The sequence below is a fragment of the Malania oleifera genome, chromosome 5 (genome assembly GCF_029873635.1).
Source record: "Malania oleifera isolate guangnan ecotype guangnan chromosome 5, ASM2987363v1, whole genome shotgun sequence".
Taxonomy (NCBI): Eukaryota; Viridiplantae; Streptophyta; class Magnoliopsida; order Santalales; family Ximeniaceae; genus Malania; species Malania oleifera.
This window is the reverse complement of record NC_080421.1, coordinates 25,829,278-25,853,956: the sequence shown is the minus strand read 5'-3', so window position 1 is coordinate 25,853,956 and position 24,679 is coordinate 25,829,278. Positions and strand designations below refer to the sequence as shown.

Genomic DNA, 24,679 nt, shown 5'->3' with positions numbered 1-24,679 from the left:
TTATTTCTCCTTTTCTCTCAGTCTTTCTCTTATCTCACCTCTTTTCTTTCTCTCCGTTCTCTTAGATCATTTTCTCAAGAGCGAAATAGGCTCCTAGGTTTTGACTAGGGTTGGGTTTAGTAAGACTTGGGCTTGACCAGAGTTTGGGGCTAGTTAGGGCTTTTCTAGTTAGGTTTGGGTTTAGTCTGGTTGGGTTTGGCAAGACTTGGGATTGACCAGGGGTTTGGGCTAGTTAGGACTTCTGGCTAGGTTTGGGCGGACTAGGGTTTCAACTGGTTTAACTTGGGCTTCACCAGGGTTTTGGTTAGGTGGGCTTTATTTTTAAAAAGTGGACCCCTTTTTGAAAGGATGGGCTTCGGGTCTAGTGGGCTTATTTTGAAACAACGGGCTAGTCCGTTTTAAAAAAAATGTGGGTCTGGGTTTTTTAAAATATGCGAGCATGGGTCTTTTTTAAATATGGGTAAGGTTTTTTTTAAAACATGTGGGTCTGGGTCTTTTTAAAACTCTGGATCATTTTTATTTTTTATTTTTTTAAAAAAATATGGGCTTGGGGGTTATTTAAAACCGTGGGCTTTGGGCCTTCCTTTTTTTTTTTAAAAAACACGGGCTCTAGCCCGATCCTTCTTTAGGCTTTTTCTAAACTGGGCCTGAGGAGGTTCAAGTCTTTTGACACAGTGGCCTCAAGGCTTTTCCAAAACTGGACTTAAGTTTAATCCTTTGCTAGTAGGCGTCTGGTTTACTTCATGATTGGGCTTGGTCTCAAGGCTGAATTGCATGGGCAAGGGGGGGGGGTCACAATTTGGTTTACCAAGACTAGTATGCTACTAAGAATATGGAAGTAAAGAAATATAAAAAATGGAATACTAATCTTGGGTCTTTCACTCCTCCATTTCTTCGTATCCAACCTTTCTGCCCCTCGGGTTGCTCCTTTTCGGGTGTTAGTATTTGCTCTTATCTTCTATCCCTTGCTCCTTGGTGCTGATGACCCTTCAGGCTCTAGAGATCGTTGATCCTTCGCTCCTTCAACAATCAGACCCTTAGTTTGCTTAGTAAGGGCTTAGTCCACCCTCCTCTCAACTAGTATTCATCACTTTACTCTCAATATTTCTGAGAAACTTTGGCCTCTCGATTGCCTCTTTTTTTTTTTTTTTTTTTGTCCTCAGATATTACTTCATCTCAATTTGCTTCCTGTCTATACTACTTCTATGTGTTTCTCTCCTTGCGAAAGCCCCTATTTATAGGGTTAGGACCTCGGCCAACATAGGCAACAAATCAAACCTTCCCTATTGCCACTTTCCTCATGTTCTATCTTCTCATGCGCATGTTTTCCTTCCAATAGAAAATTCCCACCCTCGGCTAAGGCTCATTGAAATGAGATTTTCTTTGCTGATTTTTTTCCATATGAGTTCCCAAACGAGTAATTGGATTGGGGAACAAATCAATCTTCTTTATTGTAAATCAATCATTTTTGAGAAATAAATTATTTAATTTATTTGTAGATCAACTGATTTTAAGAAAGATATATCTTCTTCTTTATTGTTGGATTTAATCTTTGTTGGATTTAATCTAACTTTTTGTGCATGTGCTAGCAAAGACCTTCCGAATATTCCATGTATATTCCTCTATATTTTTCTTCGTATTGCTGTATTTTTCCGTGTTTCACTATATTTCCTTGTATTTCTCTATATTTTCATGTATTTCACTATATTTTTATTTCTGCTGTATTTGTATAAACACTGAAATAAATGCCTTTCTTTTTTTTTCGTTTTCCTTACATGAGGCCACCGTCAAAATGGGGTGTCTACCACTATCTGTCAATCACATCCATTGCAGTTTCTATACAGCTGAAACGCGCAATAGTAAAAATTTCTAACGTTCAAAGCCACTGCACAGACCTGCTGTTCCACCCTATTAATTCAGAAACCAAGGGAGAGAAAGGAAAGAGACGACGGCAGTGAAAGATACAGCGGCATGGCTGAGCCTGCAAGTTCTAGAGCACTCACAGCCGCCCTCCTCCTCCTCCTCCTCCTGCTTCTTCCTCCACTCCCCCAAAACGTCGCCGTTTCACAATCGATCATCAAGACTCTCCCTGGCTTTCCCGGCGACCTCCCTTTCAAACTAGAAACTGGGTATGTTTTCTGTTTTTTCCTCTTTTCAGGATGCTCATATAAAGCCTTCCGAGTAATTAACAGATCGAGCCTGTGTCTTCCAGGTCCCATATGCGGATGCATTAATATATATTGTCCAGCTCCTTTTCTCTCTGTAAATATAATTAATTCTTTTTATCGTTGAATTAACTGAGCTGCAGCTACGTGGGGATTGGAGAGGTGGAGGATGTGCAGCTATTCTACTACTTCATCGAGTCAGAGAGCGATCCAAAGGTTGACCCCCTCTTTCTTTGGCTTACGGGTGGACCTGGCTGTTCTGGCTTTTCTGGGCTTGTGTATGAAATTGGTATATACTCCTCACTCCACTCTTCCTCCTCCTCTGTATATGTTGCATGCAATCCCTTTCGCTTGTTTCACTTTTCATCCATCCCAAATGCTACCTATTTTTGAGCTTCGAAAGGAATTCCCAGATAACATAAAGAATAGTAGAGCATTATTATTAGATGAAATTAATTGTTTGTGTATGTATAACTGCGCTGTACTTTAGATAAATGATTAAATCTTTAAAATTTTAAGTTGGTTAACTCAAATAAATAATCATGAGGCTAATCATATTACAAATCTAATTAGAATTTGATTAGTTGTTTAAATTATGACTTTCATTATTATTAGTGGTTTATTTGGACTTTCATATTGTGATGTTTGGTTTACGGATCCAACCAACAACTTTCATAAATTCAAATTGTTTTTCGGATATTCATTTTGATGTTTGGTTTACATTCCAAACGTACTTAAGTGGGAACCACTCAAAATTATTAAGTGACAAAAAGGAATCATATACGTATTTAAAATATATATATATATATATATACCCTTGTTGAAAACTAGGTGCACTATTAAATTAACAAGTCTTTAAATTATTTAGTAATTTATAATTTTATAATGGATATTGCTTTTCATGTCATATTGTTAATGAGTTTGATAATCTTTTTCATATTTTTTCTGTGCTCGTTGGAAAAATAGTATTTAATAAAACATAATATCTAAGAGAAAGGGCACTCAAAGTGGTTGACCTTCCCTGAGAATTGATAAAAATACACTGACTTCACTTAAAGTTTCAAAAATTCAAAAAATTATCCCTGAGGTTTCAAAAATTCCAAAGACCTCTCCTGAGGTTTGCCAAAAAGACACAAGCCTCTCCTTGTAAATTGCCAAAAAGATAAGTATTTTTAAGTGGAGGTTTGTATCGTTTTGACAAACCTTAGGAGAAGTGTATGTCATTTTTTAAATCTCAAAAAAGGTCAATGAAATTTTTGAAACTTCAGAGAGGTCTTTATCTTTTTGTCAAATTTCAGGGGAGGTGAGTATCTTTTGCTTATATATATAATCAGTTGCCTTTTGTGTGTGTGTGTGTGTGTGTGTTTTCTATAGCTTTTTCTTCTTTGTTTAATGAAACACCATTGCTTCCCTAAAAAAAAAAAAAAAAAATGGCGAGCAACTTTGAGATGGCAATATATATATATATATATATATATATATATATATAATTATTGTTCCAAAGAAAACCAAAGAGGGGTGAATTGGATTATCTAAAATTTTAATTTTAATGATAAGAAACTAATGCATACAAGTAATTAATTTAAAATAAATAACGTAGAGAGAAGAAAATAACAAACTCTTTATAGTGGTTCAAGCCTACATCCTCTATTTCAAGGAATAGTCTGTCTTGAGGTTTCACTATTTTCAAAGTCCCTACAATCCCCTTACTTCACTCAGTGGCAAGGACACCAAATATAATAAGTTTGATTGAGAGAGTTGAGAATTCCTTACTAGGAAGAGTTTACAAGTGTAGCACAAAAGATAAATTTTCAAGGAATAAATGAGAATATGCACAAGAGTTTTTGAAATGATTTTCAAAATTAAGAAAATTTGAACACTATTAAGTATTTGAGACAAAAGAGCTTTCACAACTTTCAAATATTTGTGTGAAATGCTTGCTTTAGAGGACACACACACACACACAACGAAGTTAAACTAGCCATTTTTGTTTGTTGGGGTCTAATTTATGGTTGGGTCGATGGACCGCTTACAGAGGTGCATTAACCAAACACTAGAGTTGAAGTAAAAAATAGGTTGTTGAAATCTCTAAAAAAGTGAATCGGTCTGCTACTCCAAGCATATTGCTTAGGTTGGTCAACTAGTCCAAAAGAGGTAATAAATTACTTGGCCTATTTTATCAAGACCAATTGATCGGTCCATAGGGCCTAATCGACTACCCAAGGCAGCAAGCTTGGAACAGTTTCTGATATTCTTCTCATTTTTCATGTTTAGTTACTTTTGTGCAATGATCATTCATTTTCTTTAGAGAATACATTCAATTCAATTTTAAAAAGTACATTCAAATAAATAAAGAGGAGTCCTGAATATTTTTCAAGTTTTGCCCATTTCAAAGTTGTTAAAAATTTCAAGTTTCATCCATTTCATGAAATCATTAACAACATGCGCATCACACTTAAACTCAACATATCAAATTCATAAATAATTTGTTATCATTAAATTAGGCCATAGAGCCATGAGACTAACAACAATTTACCTAAAATACACGCACACACACATGCACACATGCACACAATCAAAGGATCCTTATGCAATTTTCAGTACTTTCATTTTTTTCCTCAATGTTCTGAAAATCAGTCTTCTCTCACATATTAATTAAAATAAAATTATTAATTAGTGAATAAATTAGTAAATTAATATTCATTAAAAACTATCTAAAAATCCATAATTCCTCCACCATTGAGATGGCCAAAATTAGATTAAAATGTTTTTCAACTTATTCCACCAATCAAGAAATATGGAGTGATAGAAAAATTGAGCTTTGTTTGATTGTCATTTTTAATATTTGTGTAGGTCCATTAACTTTCAACTATGCTAATTTCAGTGGGAAACACCCCACATTTGAGCTAAATCCATTCTCATGGACAAAGGTGCATACCCTTTTGACTCTATATTGCTATTGTTTGATTTTTATTTTATTAATTGTATAGTAATTGTTGTAATATGTGGCTCATATGTTGAGTAAAATGCATGTACAAAGAGAAAACATAGTTGAAAACAGAGTTGTGGGCCATGCAGGACAAAATTGTTGACGATTTTCCTGAAACCATAGATGGTTTTGCCACGTACAGAAGAAATAGTCGACCGTTTTTGTCCTGTTACATTAACTGTTTGGTCTCGGCTTTAAATTGTCAATGGTATGTCTGAAACCGTTGATGGTTTTGCACAGTTACTCAGCGCTGATTTTCAAATTTTGAATTGTGAAGTTGAATAGGTTAGGTTTCAAGGGGGAACCTCTGGGAGGGTTATATATGCATGTTGTATGTTGTAATTCTATGTCTTTGGACCGAAGATAGTGAAAAACTCACTATTGTTTGTTCTCGTGGATGTAGGTATTGCCGAACCACGTAATTTTTTGTATCATTGTTTTATTGCTTTCTCATAATCTGCATGATTTTGTTTTTCTGTATATTTCACTGTTGAGTGTTGCATTGTGAGATTGTTTGTTTCTACTGCGCATTCATTTGCACAACAAATTGGTATCAAAGAAATTGGTTTTTCAATGATTCTAGGGTTCCTTATGCAAAGTTTGATGCTTTTAAGTTCAATGGAACGAGAAATTTTAGACTATGGTAGAGGAGGGTTAAAGCTTTGTTAGTGCATCAAGGTATGGTGAAGGCATTATACAAAGGTTAACCAAAAGGTATGGATGAAATAAGTTGGAATGAATTGGAAGTAAAGGTTGTGTCGACTATCATACTTTGTCTAGCTGATGAAATATTGTACCACGTCATGGATAAGGATTCTTCGACGACAGTTTGGTAGAAATTGTAAAGTTGGTATATGTCGAAGTCTTGATCGAACAAGTTGTATCTTAAGTAGAAATTTCATTAGTTTAAGATGGCAGAGGGTTCGAATTTGAGCCAACACATCAATGTATTCAATCAAATAATCAGTGATTTGAGGCATGTTGATGTGAAGTTCGAGGATGAAGACAAGACATTAATGCTATTGAATTCCCTACCAGCGTCTCATACATATGAAAATATGATTACAACTCTGACATGGGGAAAAGAAACTCTGAATTTGGAAGAGGTTACAAGTGCTATGCTATGTTTTTATCAAAGGAAGAAATTCAGGGATAAGATTTCACAAGGTTAAGAGCTTATGGTGAAGGGTAACGAAGAAAGTGGGAGAAGCAAGTTCTGGAGCAGATCGAGTAATAACAAATCTTAGTCGCGGTTCAGGAAGGAGAAGGACACATGATGTTTTCAGTGCAAGAAAAAGTAGCACATAAAATTGGATTGTTCGGAGTGGAAGACGGGGAATGTAGAAAATCAAGTGAGCTCGCCAAAATCTATGAATGTAGTAGAGGAAGGAGACTCAGGGAGCAGTGATAGTGATATGTTTTCAATTTAATTAGGTTCAAAACATCTCACAGATTCTTGGATTCTAAATTCCAGATGTTCTTATCGCATGACACCAAATAGAAATTAGTTCAGCACTTATAGGTCAGTAAATTTTGGTTTTGTTCTACATGAAAAATTATTGTAATAGGAAATATCATAATTAAAAAATTTGATGGTGTTGTGAGAACATTATGTGATGTAAGGCATGTACCATATTTATGAAAGAATGTGATTTCAGTGGGCACTTTATATTGTAACGGATATAGTTACAAGTTTGAAAGTGGGATAATGGAAGTGTGTAAAGGCGTTTTGATAGTGATGAAGGGACAGAAGTTAACGGGAAATATCTATGCACTACTGGGTACCACAGTTATAGGTGGAGCTACAACTGCATATTCTGAGTTAGATAATACTGTTGTGCATAAAACAGTGACACACAAGACAAAGGACATTCTTAACTACATTTATTCAGACGTTTAGGGACCGGTGAGAGTAGCATCACGGGTTGGACATATGTACTTCATGAGTTTATCATGAAAGGTCTTAGTGTATGATAGCTTTGCCAAGGTTTGGATCCTTAACTACCAAAGATAAAATTTATAAATACCTAACTACTCCCAAGTTTGGTAAAATAGTGAGTAAGTCAGGTGTCGATCCTCAGGAACTCAATGCGGTGGTGTACCAAAATTAACCTAATTTACTACACCAGAAACAATAAGAAAATATTGAATGGTGGATTTTCTATTTAAAACTATGAAAGCAAATTATTGAAGGTGGAAGATCTTATGGGAGAGTAATTCCCCGGTTATGAATCCACCCTAAGCCGGTAATTCACAATAACTAAGGTTCAGTCAATTGTCCATAATAGGGTTTCAATAGTTCATCTTAATACGAAAGCATAAGATGAACCCTAAACAAAGACAAGTAATCCGCTCAAGTTGTATAGCGCATCTAGGCTTGCACCAATTGTTCGGAGCATGATTGGAAGAACTGATCGAGTATACCTTATATACCGAACACGGATTCCTTTTGATTAATCTTGTTGCATGAACATAGATTAGGCTTGGTCCACTCTAATCTAAGTACTTTGATTATGAAAATTAATTTATAAAAGTCTAAATAACATCATGCAACCATACTCGATTATGAACAATCAACTAAACACTAGCTTCACGAATCTAACTTAGGGTTTCATCACAACTAGAGAATCGAGGGAGATTAGCGACTCATTACGCATGAAATCAAACAAAAAGACAAGATGATAAATACAAATGTAAACATTGCTCTTATTGAAAATCAAAATTTTCACACAATGGGAACAAAACTACATTCAAACTTTTCAATTCAGAATTAAACAAAAACAATACAAGGCTTAAAAGCCAAAAGAAAAACTCCTTATTATCTCTTAGAAGTTTTTAATTAATACCCTTTAGGGTTTACACATGCTCAAATTCAAATCAAGAAATAATCTGCAACAATATCACGAAATAGATTTCTGAAGTCAACCGTAGTCGACCTGGTCGCACTACCAAGGTCTCCTAGTCGCACCCTGGTCGACACATTTTGGAAAATCTTCAATTATTTCCGTGTTCATTTGATGGCATCGTCGACCAAGTTGCACTTCCAATGTTTCTTGGTTGCGCCCTGGTCAAGGGCCTCAGTGAACTTGCTATTAACTAGCACTCTGAGTCTTCTAGTTTGACTTGGTCACCCCTTGTGACTTCTTAGTCGCACCACATGGTCAATCAGGGAAATTTTGTTACAGTTGAATCAAGGTTATGGAGACCTCGTTGAGCTGTGATTTGCACTTGGTCGAGCCTTATTGTAAAGACCCGAAAAACAATAGTAATTAAATAAAGAGGAAAGAAAAATTTAAAGGAGGGAAAGCAGGGTTTGTCGACGAATGCCCTGGATTTGCTGAAAAATTCCCTTATACGATTCGTGGATGAAGTTCAGTGTTTTGTCGATGAAGAGATACCGAAAGGGGGTGTTTTGGACCCAGTGGTTTGTCGACGAGATCCTTACCTTCGTCAACGAACTACCTTCTTCATCTCATCGACGAGTACATGTGGCTCGTCTATGAAGTCACGTGTCAAGTCACCTATATATATATATATATATATATATATGCGAAAATTGAGTTTCAGTAGGGAAATCAAATCCTCTTTCCTTTCTTTCTCTAGAAAAACATATGCTCTGACTTCTCTCTACAAATTCGGCCCCGTTTCTCCATGATTCAACGATTAGAAGCTACCACGATAATCCTGGGAAGATTCTCTACAACTTAGCCGAAGCAAAATTTCAATTTGAGAAGTTTGGAAACCATCCCAAAATTAGGGTAAGTAGGTTATTTAAGGGTTATTTGGCTTGTAGGTTTTTCTGAACCTAGATTTGGTTGTATATGTTATTATACTGGTGTTTGGGAAGATTAAATTTGGGTGTTTTGAATTCAGGATTTTATGGCTTATACTGCAAACAGGTTAGAGAACCTAGTGGGTGTTCTCAGGAATCCAGGTGAATGATAAATAGTTTATAAATTCAAGAAATGTGAGTATGGAAATTATTCTAAAAATTTAATTGATTAACAGGGAAATATGTATATGTATAATTTTAGGATTGTGAAATTATGAATGTCGTGGGCATAAGTTAGAAATCTGTAAACGAGCCTAGCTTGTCAAGTAAGGGAAATATCCTATATGCTAGGAATTTTAGAAATTTTATTAGTAATATATATGTGTTTTAGGGTAAATTCTACAAAGTATAAATTATCTTCATTATCAAAAAATACAGATGTCACGCCCCGAACTTGGCAATGGGACCTAGGGTGTGATGTAGTAACCTAACATGTCTCTGTATCATACAAAACACAATTGATACTATAATAAATGAGGGTCCGACCTGTGGGATTCCCATGCACCCTATACACATTCACATATACGACATATATACAGCAGAAAAATTCATTCCATATATACTTAGTACCATACTAGAGTCTATACAAACAGAGTCTAAGCTTCATATTACAAAACATAACCCAGGGTGCCAGTAATACCCAAAACGACGACCTTGTTATAGTCCTAGTACTTACACAAGTACTTCACGCAGTAACCCGACCACCCCGCTCCCAACACAAGGACGCTAGTTTCGGTTACTCAAAGGACCTGAAAACATGTACATACGATAGGGGTGAGACACCTCTCACTAAGGAAGAATCAAGTTATATGAGTGTGTGACATATAAGTGATATCATGATATAAAATATACACAGTTCAATACAGTTCAAATATTTTCACAAAATAGTTCTAGTATAGTTTTAAACACACACATTATCAGGCAACCTGATGTCGTCACACCCTTCGGCATGAAGTCGGCCCGTATTACACGGCATCCCCAATTCATGGCATAGCCCCAGGTTCCCATGGCATCATATCGATACATCTGGTGTATCCACACCCTTCGGTGATCAGTCGATAAGAGGCGATATTTTACGCCCTTTGATATAGATTCGGACACTCTTGCCACTAGCAGGTGGTATTTCACACCCTCGAATATAGAGTCGGACATTCTTTCACAACATGGAACAATTCGGAACTCACGTTCCTATATCTCATTTCAACAAATCACAACTCAATGCATGTTCATATAACCGTTCATTCCACACTTATTTGGTAATCTCAAAATCATGATTTTCAAAATACAGTTTAAAACAAGTCAAGGCATGGTCTTTTCCATAACACAATATATCCACGGTTTTCCAAAAAAACCAGAGATGCAACCTAATGCCCCCTTTTCTCCCAAAACTATAATATGAAAACCTCGTAATTTTCACCATTAGATTTTCCCAAATAAGTAGCCAAAACATACACAGTATCGTGAACCATAGTTCTACTGAATCCAATTTCAAAAATAACTGATATAAACAGAATCCCCTTACCTTTCCCTAAAAATCCCAATACGAACTCTACGGCTCCTAAACCACAAACCGAGTTCCCAAAACCTTAAATCACAGTACAATAATTACTTATAATCTTACGCTCTACAAATCTACCAAAACAAAAATAAAAATCGAGCCTTACCTTGATTTTTGGGCAAAAACCCGAAGACCTCAAAACGAAGATCCGTTCCATAAAACATGTGGAGATTCCTTCCCTGATGCTTGTAGTAGAATTGGTTCGTCGATTCTAGCGACGAACGGCAAAGAAATCTAGAGAGAGAGAGTGGAGTTTCGAGTTCTAGAGAGAGAGAGAGAGAGAAATTAGGATACCTTAGCTTCTAAGCAACCCAAAATGATATTTATAGCACCTTTGACTCAGCCAAATTTGTCGACAAGGCGGCGTCTTCGTCAACAAGCCAGAAAGGAAATTCATCAATGTAGTAGTGGTCTCATCGACAAGCCTGAGATTTCAGGATTTCCCAACCTCTCTGTGATGACCCAAAAATATATATATGATTAAAGCATAATAATAATAATAATAATAATAATAATAATAATAATAATAATAATAATAATAATAATAATAATAATAATAATGGTCATTAAGATTAATATCAATACACAAGTGTTTTTCTGTAGGATCTTTAATTCCATGTTTGATGCCTAAGAAAGACCTTGTCTTAATGAATGCTCAGAGACTATTGCGGCTCAATCGCTCCCTGGAGGTTGGCCTGGTCAAAATAGAATTTTATAGGATAAACAGAATAAACACTATTTGTACACATAAATAAGTACATATACATAAAATAATGTTTTGATAGACATAATTTGTAGAAATACATGATAAAATACTAATAATAATATAGGTATCCTATGATGGGCCCACAAGACTGTGTGGAGCCCACATAAGTCCCGAAGTCGTGTGGGGTCCACATGAGTCCCAAAACTGTGTAGGACTCATAAAACCGTACGAGAACTATTGGAATTACGTAAGCCCCACTTGGGCCTCGAAGTTGTGTGGGGCTCACATGAGTTCCGAAGTCGTGTGGGGTCTACATGAGTCCCGAAACTATGTAAGGCTCATAAAACTGTGTGAGGACTATTGGACTTACGTAAGACCCACTTGAGTCTTGAAGTTGTGTGGGACCCATAAGACCATGTGGGACCTACATGAGTTTTCAAAATTCGAATTTAATTATGTTGGCCTTACATAGCTTAAAATCTTGTTATCTTATTTTGATGTTAACAAACAAGTCAAATTTAACATATTTGTGTAAGTAATGTTGTCTCAGGGCTCATATATGAGAAAGCAAGGTCAAAGTGCTCACAAGGATCAAATGAAGCTTAAAAGAGTCAAAGCATGGATTTAAAGATCAAAGCATGGATTTAAAGATAATATATTAAACCTTGAAGAATATTAGGACATGAATAAGTTGTTGAAAGCCATGGAATATTAAAGTTAAAAAAGCCAAAGAAAGGCAAAGTGAGAAATCTCAAAGAATATGAAAGCTTGAAGAAAATATGGACTCAATCCAAGAACAAAGCATGAAGACTCAAGAACCTGGAATGAGAAAAGTCTTAGAAGTCTTTATGTAAGTACTTTAATGTTTAAATATCATTTGAAATATTATGAAGCTCTTAAGTTAACTTCTTGGACCTAGATACCTTTTAAAATACTTGGAAAATATTTTCATAAGGTCAAAATATATTTCAAAAAGGTTAAAATTATTTTTGGAATGAAAAGCACCCAAAGGAGGTTTTTCCAAATGTTGTCAGTTTTTATACATCCACATTGAGGTGCATTTTTCTCTATGTAAAACTCCTTATTTTAACAAGTGTTCATCATGGCGGTTGTAGGATTTTTTCTTAGCTTTCTTTTGACACCAAGAACACCTAATTTGGAGTTATACAAAAAAAAAGTTATGGCCAAAATACTGAAGTATGGTCACAACTGTCAGCCAACCGAACATTGTTCACGGGAGGAAGTTCAGCTGACTCAACAGCACACAAAACCACTTCAGACAACCAAAGTGTAACTTCAGACATCTGAAAAATAACTTTAGATGACTGAAGATTAAGTTCAGTCATCTAAAGATTTTTTGCTAAATTTTCTAAAGAGGCAGAACCTCCTCAGACAACTGAACTCCAAAGTTCAATCATCTGAACACTATTCAATGGGCAAAATTTTTAAAATTTAATATTTTAAATAATAGTTGCTTGGGTTCCAAACTTTCTAAAAACTTGGGAAATTATCTAAGGAAACTTTAGCAACATGGAAACAAGTCTAATTGCCTATAAATACATGGTTTTCCAAATCAAGACTCAACAATGAATTGAAAAATCTGTTTTAGAAGCTGAAAGCACTCTTGTTCTTCCAAAGCTCTCTTGTTCACTCATTGCAAATCTCTTTTTCTGAGATATTCTGAAGTGCTAATCTTTCATTCTCTAAATTCTTACTGCTAATCCTCATTCTCATATTAATATTTTACATTGAAGTATATAGTGCTGAACTTGTACTAACTTGCTCTTTGTGAGAGTATATTTGTACGCATATTATATCTTGTTTCTTGTAGTTCTTTGATGTTCTAAGGATTGTTTGGATCATTGGCTAAGCAAGGGAATATTGCTTAGATAGGCGGGTTCTAGCCTAAAGGAGTGACCGAACGAGGGGACATCGTTTGGAGAGGCGGGCTCTAACCTAGTGAAGGAGTGTTTGAGCATGGGGTATCACTTGTAAAGGTTTTATTCCACCCATCAATGAAACAGGTTTAGCGAATCCTTTGGTGGTTTTATAAAGGCAAGGATGTAGGCTGGGTATAAACCAAACCTCGTAAAAATCTTCGTTTCACTCTCTCTTTCCCTATTCTTTATTTTCAGTGCATATTTAAATTGCGTGGATGGTTTAAATTTGAAAATCATATAAACTACGTACATTTAGAAATCAAACAAACTTAAGGTTTAATTTTGATTTGGGTTGCGAAAACTGAGAGGGAGTATGTTGGTTGAACTATTTTTTGCGGAAACCATACCGGAGTACGTTACTTGATTAAACGCCCAAAGATAAATTAACTGAGAGTTTATTTGGATTCTGAATATTTGGAAAGAGTGATTGGATGATGCATTGAATATTGTATTGAAAGAACAAATTCATATATACAAGGCTTGGTTCAAATTCATATTAACAGCAGGGCTACACACAAGTTGAGAATTGTTGTCATTGTTTGGTTTGATCATCAGGGTAAATTGATTGGTTTGGTTGAAAAGTTGATTACTTGTTTGGTTAAGCAATAAATGCTATGGTTGAAGATTGAATGATTAGTGAGTGAAAGAATTAATAGTGGAAAGAGATTTTTTGAGTAAGTTCTCACTCACCCACTCTTTGTGATCCCATTTCTTAGAGATATTCATTGTGTTCCTGGCACAAGGTTAAAGAAGAGATAAGTAAATTTGATTATGTTAGATTTTTATTTAAAATTCATACCCGAGTTTATTTATAAGTAAATTTCAATTATGTTAGTTAGTTTCATAAAATTCTCTTGAGTTTATTTTTACACATTTTTAATTATACTAGTTTTATTTTAAATATACTTACATTTATTTTTGCGTTAAGAAATGTTCTAAACCCCTCAGGTATTTTACATCATTAATTTCTATTCAAAAAAATATTTTTAACACGAAAATTGTGTGGTATGAGTTTATTTATACGTTGCATATTTCAAAAAAATATGAGTAAAAATTACATGAGTTGATTTTTTTTTTTTACGTTTTGTATTTCACGAAAATATGAGTAAAAATGATATTTTCATGATATTATTTTAATTGTACAAATTATACAATGAAAATATTTTTAAAACCCCTTATGGCAAAGAAAGTTCAAAGTTACAGATGATCGATACCGCAATTTAAAGTTTAAACGGATCAGAGTGCACCCACACTATTTACCGAGTGGTTTTATATGGTTATGGATTTCTCCTGAGTGCACACCTGGGTCGGACCAGGGTTTAATAGGGAAAATCTCACTTAATGATGATGTACGTTGATTTAGTTTGACCGACCAGTCAGTTAAGTCCAGTTTTCGGACCGCACAACTCAATCATGGGGGTAAACATGACTTACAATTAATAGGCTTAAGGGTGGTTTTAATAGTACTTGTATATATATATATATATATATATATATATATATATATATATATTTAATTACATATATAGAACTATTGATGAATTGAAGGAAAAGTGTATGTTTATGTAAACGAGGGCATTTTTGTACCTAGATAATGATTTAGTTAGGAAAAGTATATATATATATATATATATATATATATATATATATATAAATATATATATATATATATAAAATTTAGTATTATAGTTATAGTTTTAAAAGTTAAAAAGTTCAATTTAACAGTTATAGTATATGATTATATAATTTTACTGATAGTAAAAGTTTTATACAAAAATTTTTAAATTTATATTTATTTTTAAAGCAGTTTTAAAGTTATGGTATTAAATATTATTTTACGAAATTAAAATATTTTGAAAGCTCATTTTGGCCACACACAAATAATAATCTTATTTATTTACTGAGCGTTGTCTCACGCCATTCATTATTTTATATTTCAGATCATTTTGAAGAGTATCAAAAATCTAGCGTAGCAAGTGCATGGGTAGGAATGGAAAAAGTATAATAGAATAAATTAATATAATATAATTTAGAATATGTTTGTGTATTTTAGAATTTTAGAAGTTTGCATTTTAATAGTTGAGACATATATTTGTAATAAAACTAATTAGTATTCTGGTAATAAAAATAATTTAGATTTATTTGGGTTCGCTGAAAAATTTATATGTAGGAACCCATTCGGGTTCGGGTCCTTACAATTGGTATCAGAGAATAGGATATAGGTTCTGCATACTCTAACATAGAAATTTTACCAGAACTTAAGCATAAAACATGATTTGGGTAGGATTTGGTAGTTTATAATTTTTATTTTAATTTGTTCTACGTTAATAATAGATTTATGATTTTAAAATAACATTTGATCATTGTTTAATAATGGATCTTAAAGATAGTAACATTAGAAGAAATGAGATTAACGTGAAGGCTCCCAATGACAGGTAACAATCTTATATTCTCTAAGAAAATTTGTAGTATTATTGAACACATTAATTAAGTTAAATATATTATTTATGTTTGTAGAAACACATACCCATATTGATGACTCATAATTAATTGTTAGATCATATGTATTAATAATTTAAAATTTTCATATATATAAATATAATAATATAATAATATCCAAGATTTATTTATTTTCGCTGTTATTATTTTCACTAAAAATATAAGAAGTAGCACATTAGACCCTATTAGGTTTGGAGGTATTATACATACAAATAGATATGAATAAACAGTTTATTTTGAAATCTGAAACTTCCCAAAAATTTCTTTGCATGTGCAAGTTGGATATGAATATGTATTTTTACGTTGCATATTCAGTTCTTATCAAAATATTCAAGCTTAATTTAAGAATATATATTTTGACGAAATCTTTAATTTTAATTTTGTATTAGTTTATAAGGAATTAAATATAATTTAAATGTTACTATATTATATTTAACATAAAAAAAAAAATCTCTTAGCATGTGTAAGTTAAATATGAATATATATATATATATATATATATATATATATATATATATATATACGTACATACATTGCATATACAATTCCCATCAAGTATCCAAGTTTAATTTAGGAGTACAAATTTTGACGAAATCTTTAATTTTTATTTTGTATAAATTTATAAAAGTTAATACAATTTAAATTTTACTATATTCTATATATATATATATATATATATATATATATATATTAAAACTTTATATGGTAAAATAATAATAATAATAATAATAATAATAATAATAATAATAATAATAATAATAATAATAATAATAATAATAATAATAGTCTCATGGGTGGAAATCATCGGCTATAGCTCATTTACCCTCGAAATAAGGTCAGGGCATGAGACCACTTGAGTATAGTGGGGATTCGAACTCGCGATCACATGGATGCATGGCCGGTTCCTTACCACTAGGCCACCTACCCAAGTGATAACTTGAGTATGAAATTAATTATAGTTAAAACATTAATAATGATGTAAAAACATGAATAGAACCTTAAGTCCACAAATTTTGCAATATGTGTCACTCGCTCAATTTCCGAAGCACCCGTCACTCTCTCGATTTTTGCAACACATATTGCTCTCCCTCAATTTTTGACAAATGCGTCACTCGAGGCACGTGTCACTCACTCTCTCTCTCTCTCGATTTTTGGGATACACATCGTTCTCCCTCGATTTTTGCAAAACGTGTCGCTTGATATCCATGACACACGTCGCTTTCTCTCGATTCTCGCGACGCAGGTCGCTCTCCCTCGATTTATGCAAAATGCGTCGCTCGATATCCGTGACATGTATCACTCTCTCTCGATTCTCGTAGCACAAGTCGATCTCCCTCGATTTTTGCAAAATGTGTTGCTCGATATCTGTGACACGCGTTACTTTCTCTCGATTCTCGCAGCACATGTTGCTCTTTCTCGATTTCCACAACACGTGGCCATTCCCCTATAAAAAGGGTTTGCTCTTCTCGAACTCTAAGAATCACAATTTTCTATCATCTTGAACAATCACATTTGGGTTTACAGAGATTAGCTCTTCCTAACTTGTCTCCTTGTTGTCTCATTACTTGAAAATGTTGTCAAATCACCCAACTCCCCAAGTTGCTGAGAGCAGCACTAGATCGTCGATTCAAAGATGGAAGCCTAGTAAGGAACAGTTGGAGATTTTAGAGGAGACCTTCCACAGTAGTCAAGGGGAACTCCCTTCTATGGAGCACGCTATCTTGCTTGCAGCACAACTCCGACAGTATGGTCCAATTGAGTCGAGAAATGTACGCTTTTGGTTTGAGAACCGTAGGTGTAGGCGGAGATCAATTGAAGAAGCCACTATCTCAACTACTGCCCCACCAATTATCCATCTTACCTCCTCCGCCCCTATCGCCCCAAGCAGTGCCCCTGCTATTTTTCCAACCACTTGTACCCTCAATATTCCGTCTATGAAACTCACAACTAACATCACAACAATGAGTCATACCCCTTACAATGGCAGTATCGTAGTCACCACACTAAGGGTTTCGGATAATATTGGTCTACTCCACCATTGCAAAGAGATCCAATATGCGTTGAGACTCATGTACGGGCCACCGATGACTCATTATGATCATCCCCACCAAAGGCCACAAGGAGAAGAGGGCAGTTTTTCCTCCCTCGCCGAACAAATGGGCGTTCTCTCCCTTTTTCCGACCCAAGTCGGCGACATTACAAGAGGTCAACTCCGCCAAGAAAGAACCCAGGCAGTTAGCAGTGACACCGCTAGCACTTCGTTAGATGTTGACGTTGATCTAGGCTCTAAAGGCCAGATTTTTTTTCATTATATATATATATTTTTAATTTATAGGACATGTATAATATATATATATATATATATATATATATATGTACATAATTATCCTTTTCCACGTCTTCTGAATTTCTTTTCCATTTTAACCCATATTAGACCAACGATTCACACTTCAGTTCCCAAAATAAAATATTTCACCAAATTGACCCTCGATTTATTTTAAGATTTAGTCAAATCATTCATCAATATACTCTTTCAAATAGTGCAACCAATTATACAATACTCATTTTAAATTAACGACTTTCAAGGACAAAATTTTTATAAGAAGGGGAGAATGTGATGACCCAAAAATATATATACGATTAAAGCACAATAATAATAATAATAATAATAATAATAATAATAATAATAATAATAATAATAATAAAAATGGTCATTAAGATTAATATCAATATAGAAGTGTTTTTATGTAGGATCCTTGATTCCATGTTTGATGCCTAAGAAAGACCTTGTCTTAGCGAGTGCTCAGAGACCATTGCGACTTAGTCGCTCCCTAGAGGTTGGTCTAGTCAAAATGGAATTTCATAAGATAAACAGGATAAGCACTGTTTGTACACATAAATAAGTACATATTTTGATAGATATAATTTGTAAAAATACTTAATAAAATACTAATAATAATATAGGTATCCTATAATGTGTCCATAAGACTGTGTAGATTCCACATGAGTCCCGAAGTCGTGTGGGGTCCACATGAGTCCTAAAACTGTGTAGGACTCATAAAACCGTATGAGGACTATTGGAATTACATAAGACCAACTTGGGTGTAGAAGTTGTGTAGGCCCTACAAAACCATGTGGGGCCCACACGAGTTCCGAAGTCTTGTGGGGTCTACATGAGCCCCAAAACTATGTAAGGCTCATAAAACCGTGTGAGGACTATTGGAGTTACATAGGACCCACTTGTGTCTCGAAATTGTGTGGGACCTACAAAATCATGTGGGCCCACATGAGTTTTCAAAATTTGAATTTAATTCTTTAAAAAATATATATAATACTAAAACATGGCTTAAAAATAATAATAATGATAATAATAATAATAATAGTAATGATTTAAAAAAATAAAAGAATCAATAAATTAATTAAGTAATTAATTAAAAATTAATTAAAGGGGAGTGAGGGCAAGCACTCACACATGGCCTCTATCCCTATCTCATACTCAACTCATACCTAGCCCATCCCTTGCCCATTCTTTAATTTTAAAAAAATTATAATTTCACCCCTCTCCCCATACTTTTACAAATTTTATTTCTTCCCCAAAATTTTCCTATAAATAGGAAGCTCTCAACCTTCATTTTTCACAAAAATTTTCAAAGGAAGAGAATGATTAGTGAGTGAAAGAATTAGTGGTGGAGAGAGAATTTTTTGAGTAAGTTCTCACTCACCCACTCTTTCCGATCTCATTTCTTAGAGATATTCATTGTGTTCGTAGCACAAGGTTAAAGAATAGATAAGTAAATTTGATTATGTTAGATTTTTATTTAAAATTCATACCCGAGTTTATTTGTAAGTAAATTTCAATTATGTTAGTTAGTTTCATTATATTCTCTTGAGTTTATTTTTAGACATTTTTATTTATACTAGTTTTATTTTAAATATACTTACATTTATTTTCGAGTTAAGAAATGTTCTAAACCTCTCGAGTATTTTACATCATTAATTTCTATTCAAAAAAATATTTTTAACACGAAAATTGTGTGGCACGAGTTTATTTATATGTTGCATATTTCACGAAAATATGAGTAAAAATTATATTTTCATGATATTATTTTAATTGTACAAATTATATAATAAGAATATTTTTAAAACCCCTTATGGTAAAGAAAGTTCAAAGTTACAAATGCTTGGTACCGCAACTTAAAGTTTAAATGGATCAGAGTGCACTCACACTATTTACAGAGTGGTTTTATATGGTAGTGGATTTCTCCTGAGTGCACACCTAGGTCGGACCAGGGTTTAATAGAAAAAATCTCACTTAATGATGATGTACGTTGATTTAGTTTGGCCGGCCAGCTAGTTAAGTCCAGTCTTCAAATTGCACAACCCAGTCATGGGGGTAAATATGACTTACGATTAATAGGCCTAAGGGTGGTTTTTACAATACGTGTATATACATATTTAATTCCGTACACAGAGTTATTGATGAATTGAAGGAAAAATGTATGTTTATGTAAACGGGAGCATTTTTGTGCCTAGATAATGATTTAGTAAGGAAAAGTATATTTATATAAATACATAATGTAGACACCCTATTTTTGCCCTAGCCGAATAGAACAAAGGAGTCCCTTCTCATTATATTATTATTATTATTACCTTATTTTTATTATTATTATTTTATTATTATTATTAGTACTTTACTATTATTTTGCTAGTATTTTTATTATCATTATTATTATTATTTTTATTATTATTACTAGTACTTTTATTATCTTTATTTTATTTTTACTTTACTATAATTATTTTTGTTTTCCATTTATTTTATTGTTATTATTTTTGATATATTATTATTATTATTATTATTATTATTATTATTATTGTTACTTTTTGTATTATTACTCTATTTTTATTAGTATTGTTATTATTATTATTATTATTATTATTATTTTACTGATAATATCTTTATTATTTTTATTTTTACCATAATTATTTATTATTATTTACTATTAATAGTAGTATTATTTTTATTATTATTATCTTATGGATACTTATATTATTATGATAATTATTATTATTATTATTTCCTTTTTCATTATTACCATAAGAATAAAAGAATAAAAAAAAAAAATCAAAGAAGGAAGGTTGTATTAGGGTTTTCATTTTTTTTATTATAAAGCAAAGGGGGGTGAACACACAAGGGGGGCGCACAAAGGCAGCACACAGCCGGAGCAAAAAAGCAAAAAAAAAAAAAACCTTTTTCATTCTTCTTCTTCTTCCCGGAGACACTGCAGCAGCCACCACCGTCTCCGATCGCACACGACTCCATCACTCTCAAACTCCCATCTCGTACCTCCATTCCATCCTCTACTCCCCTGTTCCAGCACCCGAGCATCCCTCAAGCATTAACCCGAGCGCCAAGAGCCCAACACCAGCAGTAATCACCACCGGTGGCCTCCCCTGCAAACACCGTCTGCCACACCCATCTCCGACGAACCCGCACACTTGCAGCACCAGACGCCATCGCTGTTGCCACCGACGCTGTTCATTGCCACGCACTAGCCATCCTCCAGGCCGTGCCCAGCAACCTCGCTCCTCACACGATGCAGCAGTGCTCCGATCTCTCTATCTATAGCCGCCCAGCACGCACGGCACCACAGCAACCTGTTCCTCCTAGTCCCTCGCTGCAAACACTGTCGCCGTCGCCCCAGCGTGTCCACAGCTTCGGACTGCCACACCACCGTCGCTGTCAACCACGTCCATCACCAGCGCCATTCTGGCTTCTCCTCACGCCGACAAGTAGAACCACGCCCCAGTGGCCTTCTCACGGCCAACCCCTTACTGCCGAAGCCGTCTTGGCATAGTAGCTTGCTGCCTTAAGCAACACACAGCCGTGAACTGAGCACGGCCACCCTCAACACTCACCTCACGGCTTGCACTACACATGCAACACCACTCCACAGCCTACACACACACCCACCCGCAAACACCGGCATCACCCCCCTACTGGGAGTTTCCTGCACCCGCACACACATACATACACTCACAGGCACACACATGCATAGGCCTTTGTTTGTTTTGTTTTGTTTTTTTTTTTATTATTTTATTTTGTTTATCTCATGGAACTATGAAGATTTTCTTTTTATGACCCTCTTATTTTGGTTTTTTTTTGTCTTTTTATATATTATTAATTATTAATTCATTTGTGTTTTTTTGTAGGATTTTTTTTGGGGCTTATTTCAATGTTCAAAGTTGGATTTTGTTTTCTTGATTTTATGGTACATATATATATATATATATATATATATATATATATATATATATATATATGGTGTTGTTTTCGTTATGTAAGTATCAAGTTTATATTTTTATTTTTACGTTTACTTTTATTATTTATTTGGTCTGCTGCGTTTGGTTATATTTATCTCTATTATTATTTATGTTTAGCACATAGATTATTTCAGGATTGTTTGGGTATTTTTAGTTTAGATTAATTTTCACATTAATATTGTCTAGGTTTTGTTTAACATTTAGATTATTTCATGATTGTTTGGGTATTTTTAGTTCAGATTATTTTTCTCATTAATATTGTTTAGGTTTTGTTTAACGTTTAGATTATTTCATGATTGTTTAGGTATTTTTAGTTTAGATTATTTTTCACATTAATAATGTTTAGGTTTTGTTTAAAACTTAGATTATTTTGTTTGGTTTTTTTTTTTATTTTTTTTATTTTTTATAATTTAGATTATTTTTCACATTAATATTGTTTATGTTTTGTTTAAGGTCTAGATTGTTTCATGATTGTTTGGTATTATCTTTATGTTTGTATTTGGCATTTCTCATTATTATTTTAGTATATATGGTATTATTTATTATGATATTTTAAGCATTTTTAGGATCTTAGCATATATGGTGTTTTTAGTATGTTAATATATTTTGTGATAGTATCATAGTATTTCTATTATGTTTACATGTGCTGAGATTTATTATAGTATCCTTAGTATATTAACATAGTAATATAGTATCTAATTACTTATTTTGACATTCATGATATTTTAGTAAATTTGTATTGCTTATTACTTTATCACCATATATTAAAACCTCCCATATTTAGTATCTTTCTATAAAAAATTTTTATACAATTTCAAATTTTGGGAGAGTATTTTTCTTAAGTATTTTCTTAATTATTAATTCCTATGATTTTATTGCGGGGGTATGAGCCTTCGGGCTTCACGTACCTTAAGCTCTGAGGGAATATATGTATATATTTATTTATTTATTTATTTTTTCATAGGTATTTATAAATTCATAAAAAGGAGTAATTTAAAGACTTATTAGATTAACTTAGGGATAATTTCAAATTAATTAGGTACCGTTCGTAAGAATGGGCGCGTAGGGGGTGCTTGTACCTTCCCTTCGCGTAACTGAACTCCCGAGCCCAACTCTGGTAACATAGACCCATTCTACCCCTAATGGGGTAGTAATCACGTGTTCTAACCACACTAAAAGGTTAGTGGCGACTCCAACATTCCATGTTTTTCCTTGAAAACTAAAATTGATTTTTAATTTCGCCGCCCAGGGCACACGCGCTCCCGGGACGTCGCGATACATAATTTAATATTATAGTTATAGTTTTAAAAGTTAAAAAGTTCAGTTTAACAATTATAGTATATGATTATATACTTTTACTGATAGTAAAAGTTTTATACAAAAATTTTTAAATTTAAATTTATTTTTAAAACAATTTTAAAGTTATGGTATTAAATATTATTTTACGAAATTAAAATATTTTGAAAGCTCATTTTGGCCACACACTAATAATAATTTTATTTACTTACTAAGCGTCGTCTCACCCCAATCATTATTTTATATTTCAGATTATTTTGAAAAGTGTACCAAAAATCTGGTATAGCAAGTGCATGGGCGGGAATAGAAAGAATAGAGTAGAATAAAAATTTAATATAATATAATTTAAAATATGTTTGTGTATTTTAGAATTTTAGAAGTTTGCATTTTAATAGTTGAGACATATTTGTAATAAAACTAATTAGTGCTCTGGTAATAAAAATAATTTAAATTTATTTGCGTTTACTGAAAAATTTATATATAAGAACCCATTCGGGTTCGAGTCCTTACACTCTCGGTTTCTCCGCGTCGAAAAACCTCTGCATTTCGTCGCTGAACAGTAGAAGGGTCTTCATCGACGAAGCCTGCTCAATTTACTATTTTACCCTTTTCTTATTTATTTATTCCATATCTCACGGGTCAGGTTCTTACAACCTCCCATCCTTACAAAATTTTTGTCCTATAAATTTGTAATCTCTCATTTACGAACTCATCCACAACCAAATACACATGCTCGACTCTAGGAAGAGCTGGCAGCCTTTTACAACGCAGCCCCATCACAATACATACATACCCTCATTTATAGCGGAGGAATATCGTGGTTACATACATATACCGTCTCGGAAGTTCACAATAACACATACTCCCAAAGAATAACCACCCATCACAACACAATAGCAGCATTATTCACACGTACTCAACTAACTCTACCATCCAAACTATCTCTTTGAACAATTGTGGATACATCCGATGTATCTTCGTTTCCAATTCCCAAGAAGCTTCCTCAACCTCGTGATTCTGCCACAATACCTTTACTAGCGGTATATCCTTGGTGCATAATTTCTGAACTTTACGGTCCAGAACCTGAACGAGTACCTCCTCATACGCTAAACCATCCCCAATTTCTAAGTTCTCATAACTAATAACATGCAACGGATCTGACATGTACCTCCTCAACATGGATATGTGGAACACATCGTGGATCCTTGAGAGCGCTAGGGGTAGTGCAATCCTGTAAGCTACTGGACCCACTCGCTCAGGAACCGTGAATGGTCAAATATACCTCAAGCTCAACTTGCCCTTCTTTCCGATTCTCATCACCCCTTTCATCGAAGTGATTCTCAGGAATATCTTACCCCCCCACTATGAATTCC

General features: G+C 33.8%; 1 protein-coding gene across 3 annotated transcripts in view; it reads left to right on the top strand.

Annotated features, from left to right (window-relative positions):
• The first annotated feature begins 1,822 nt into the window (after positions 1–1,822).
• The window catches only part of LOC131154995 (serine carboxypeptidase-like 18), an 86,306-nt gene continuing 63,449 nt past the window's right edge, over positions 1,823–24,679 (top strand). For 2 of the 3 annotated variants that reach the window (XM_058107867.1, XM_058107866.1), the window contains exons 1-3: positions 1,892–2,129; positions 2,309–2,454; positions 5,019–5,095. In XM_058107867.1, coding sequence (XP_057963850.1) covers positions 1,972–2,129; positions 2,309–2,454; positions 5,019–5,095 — 381 coding nt within the window. In that variant the 5' untranslated portion in view covers positions 1,892–1,971. Of the gene's footprint in view, positions 2,130–2,308; positions 2,455–5,018; positions 5,096–24,679 lie in introns of all 3 variants that reach the window. The other variant, XM_058107865.1, reaches the window with a different exon arrangement.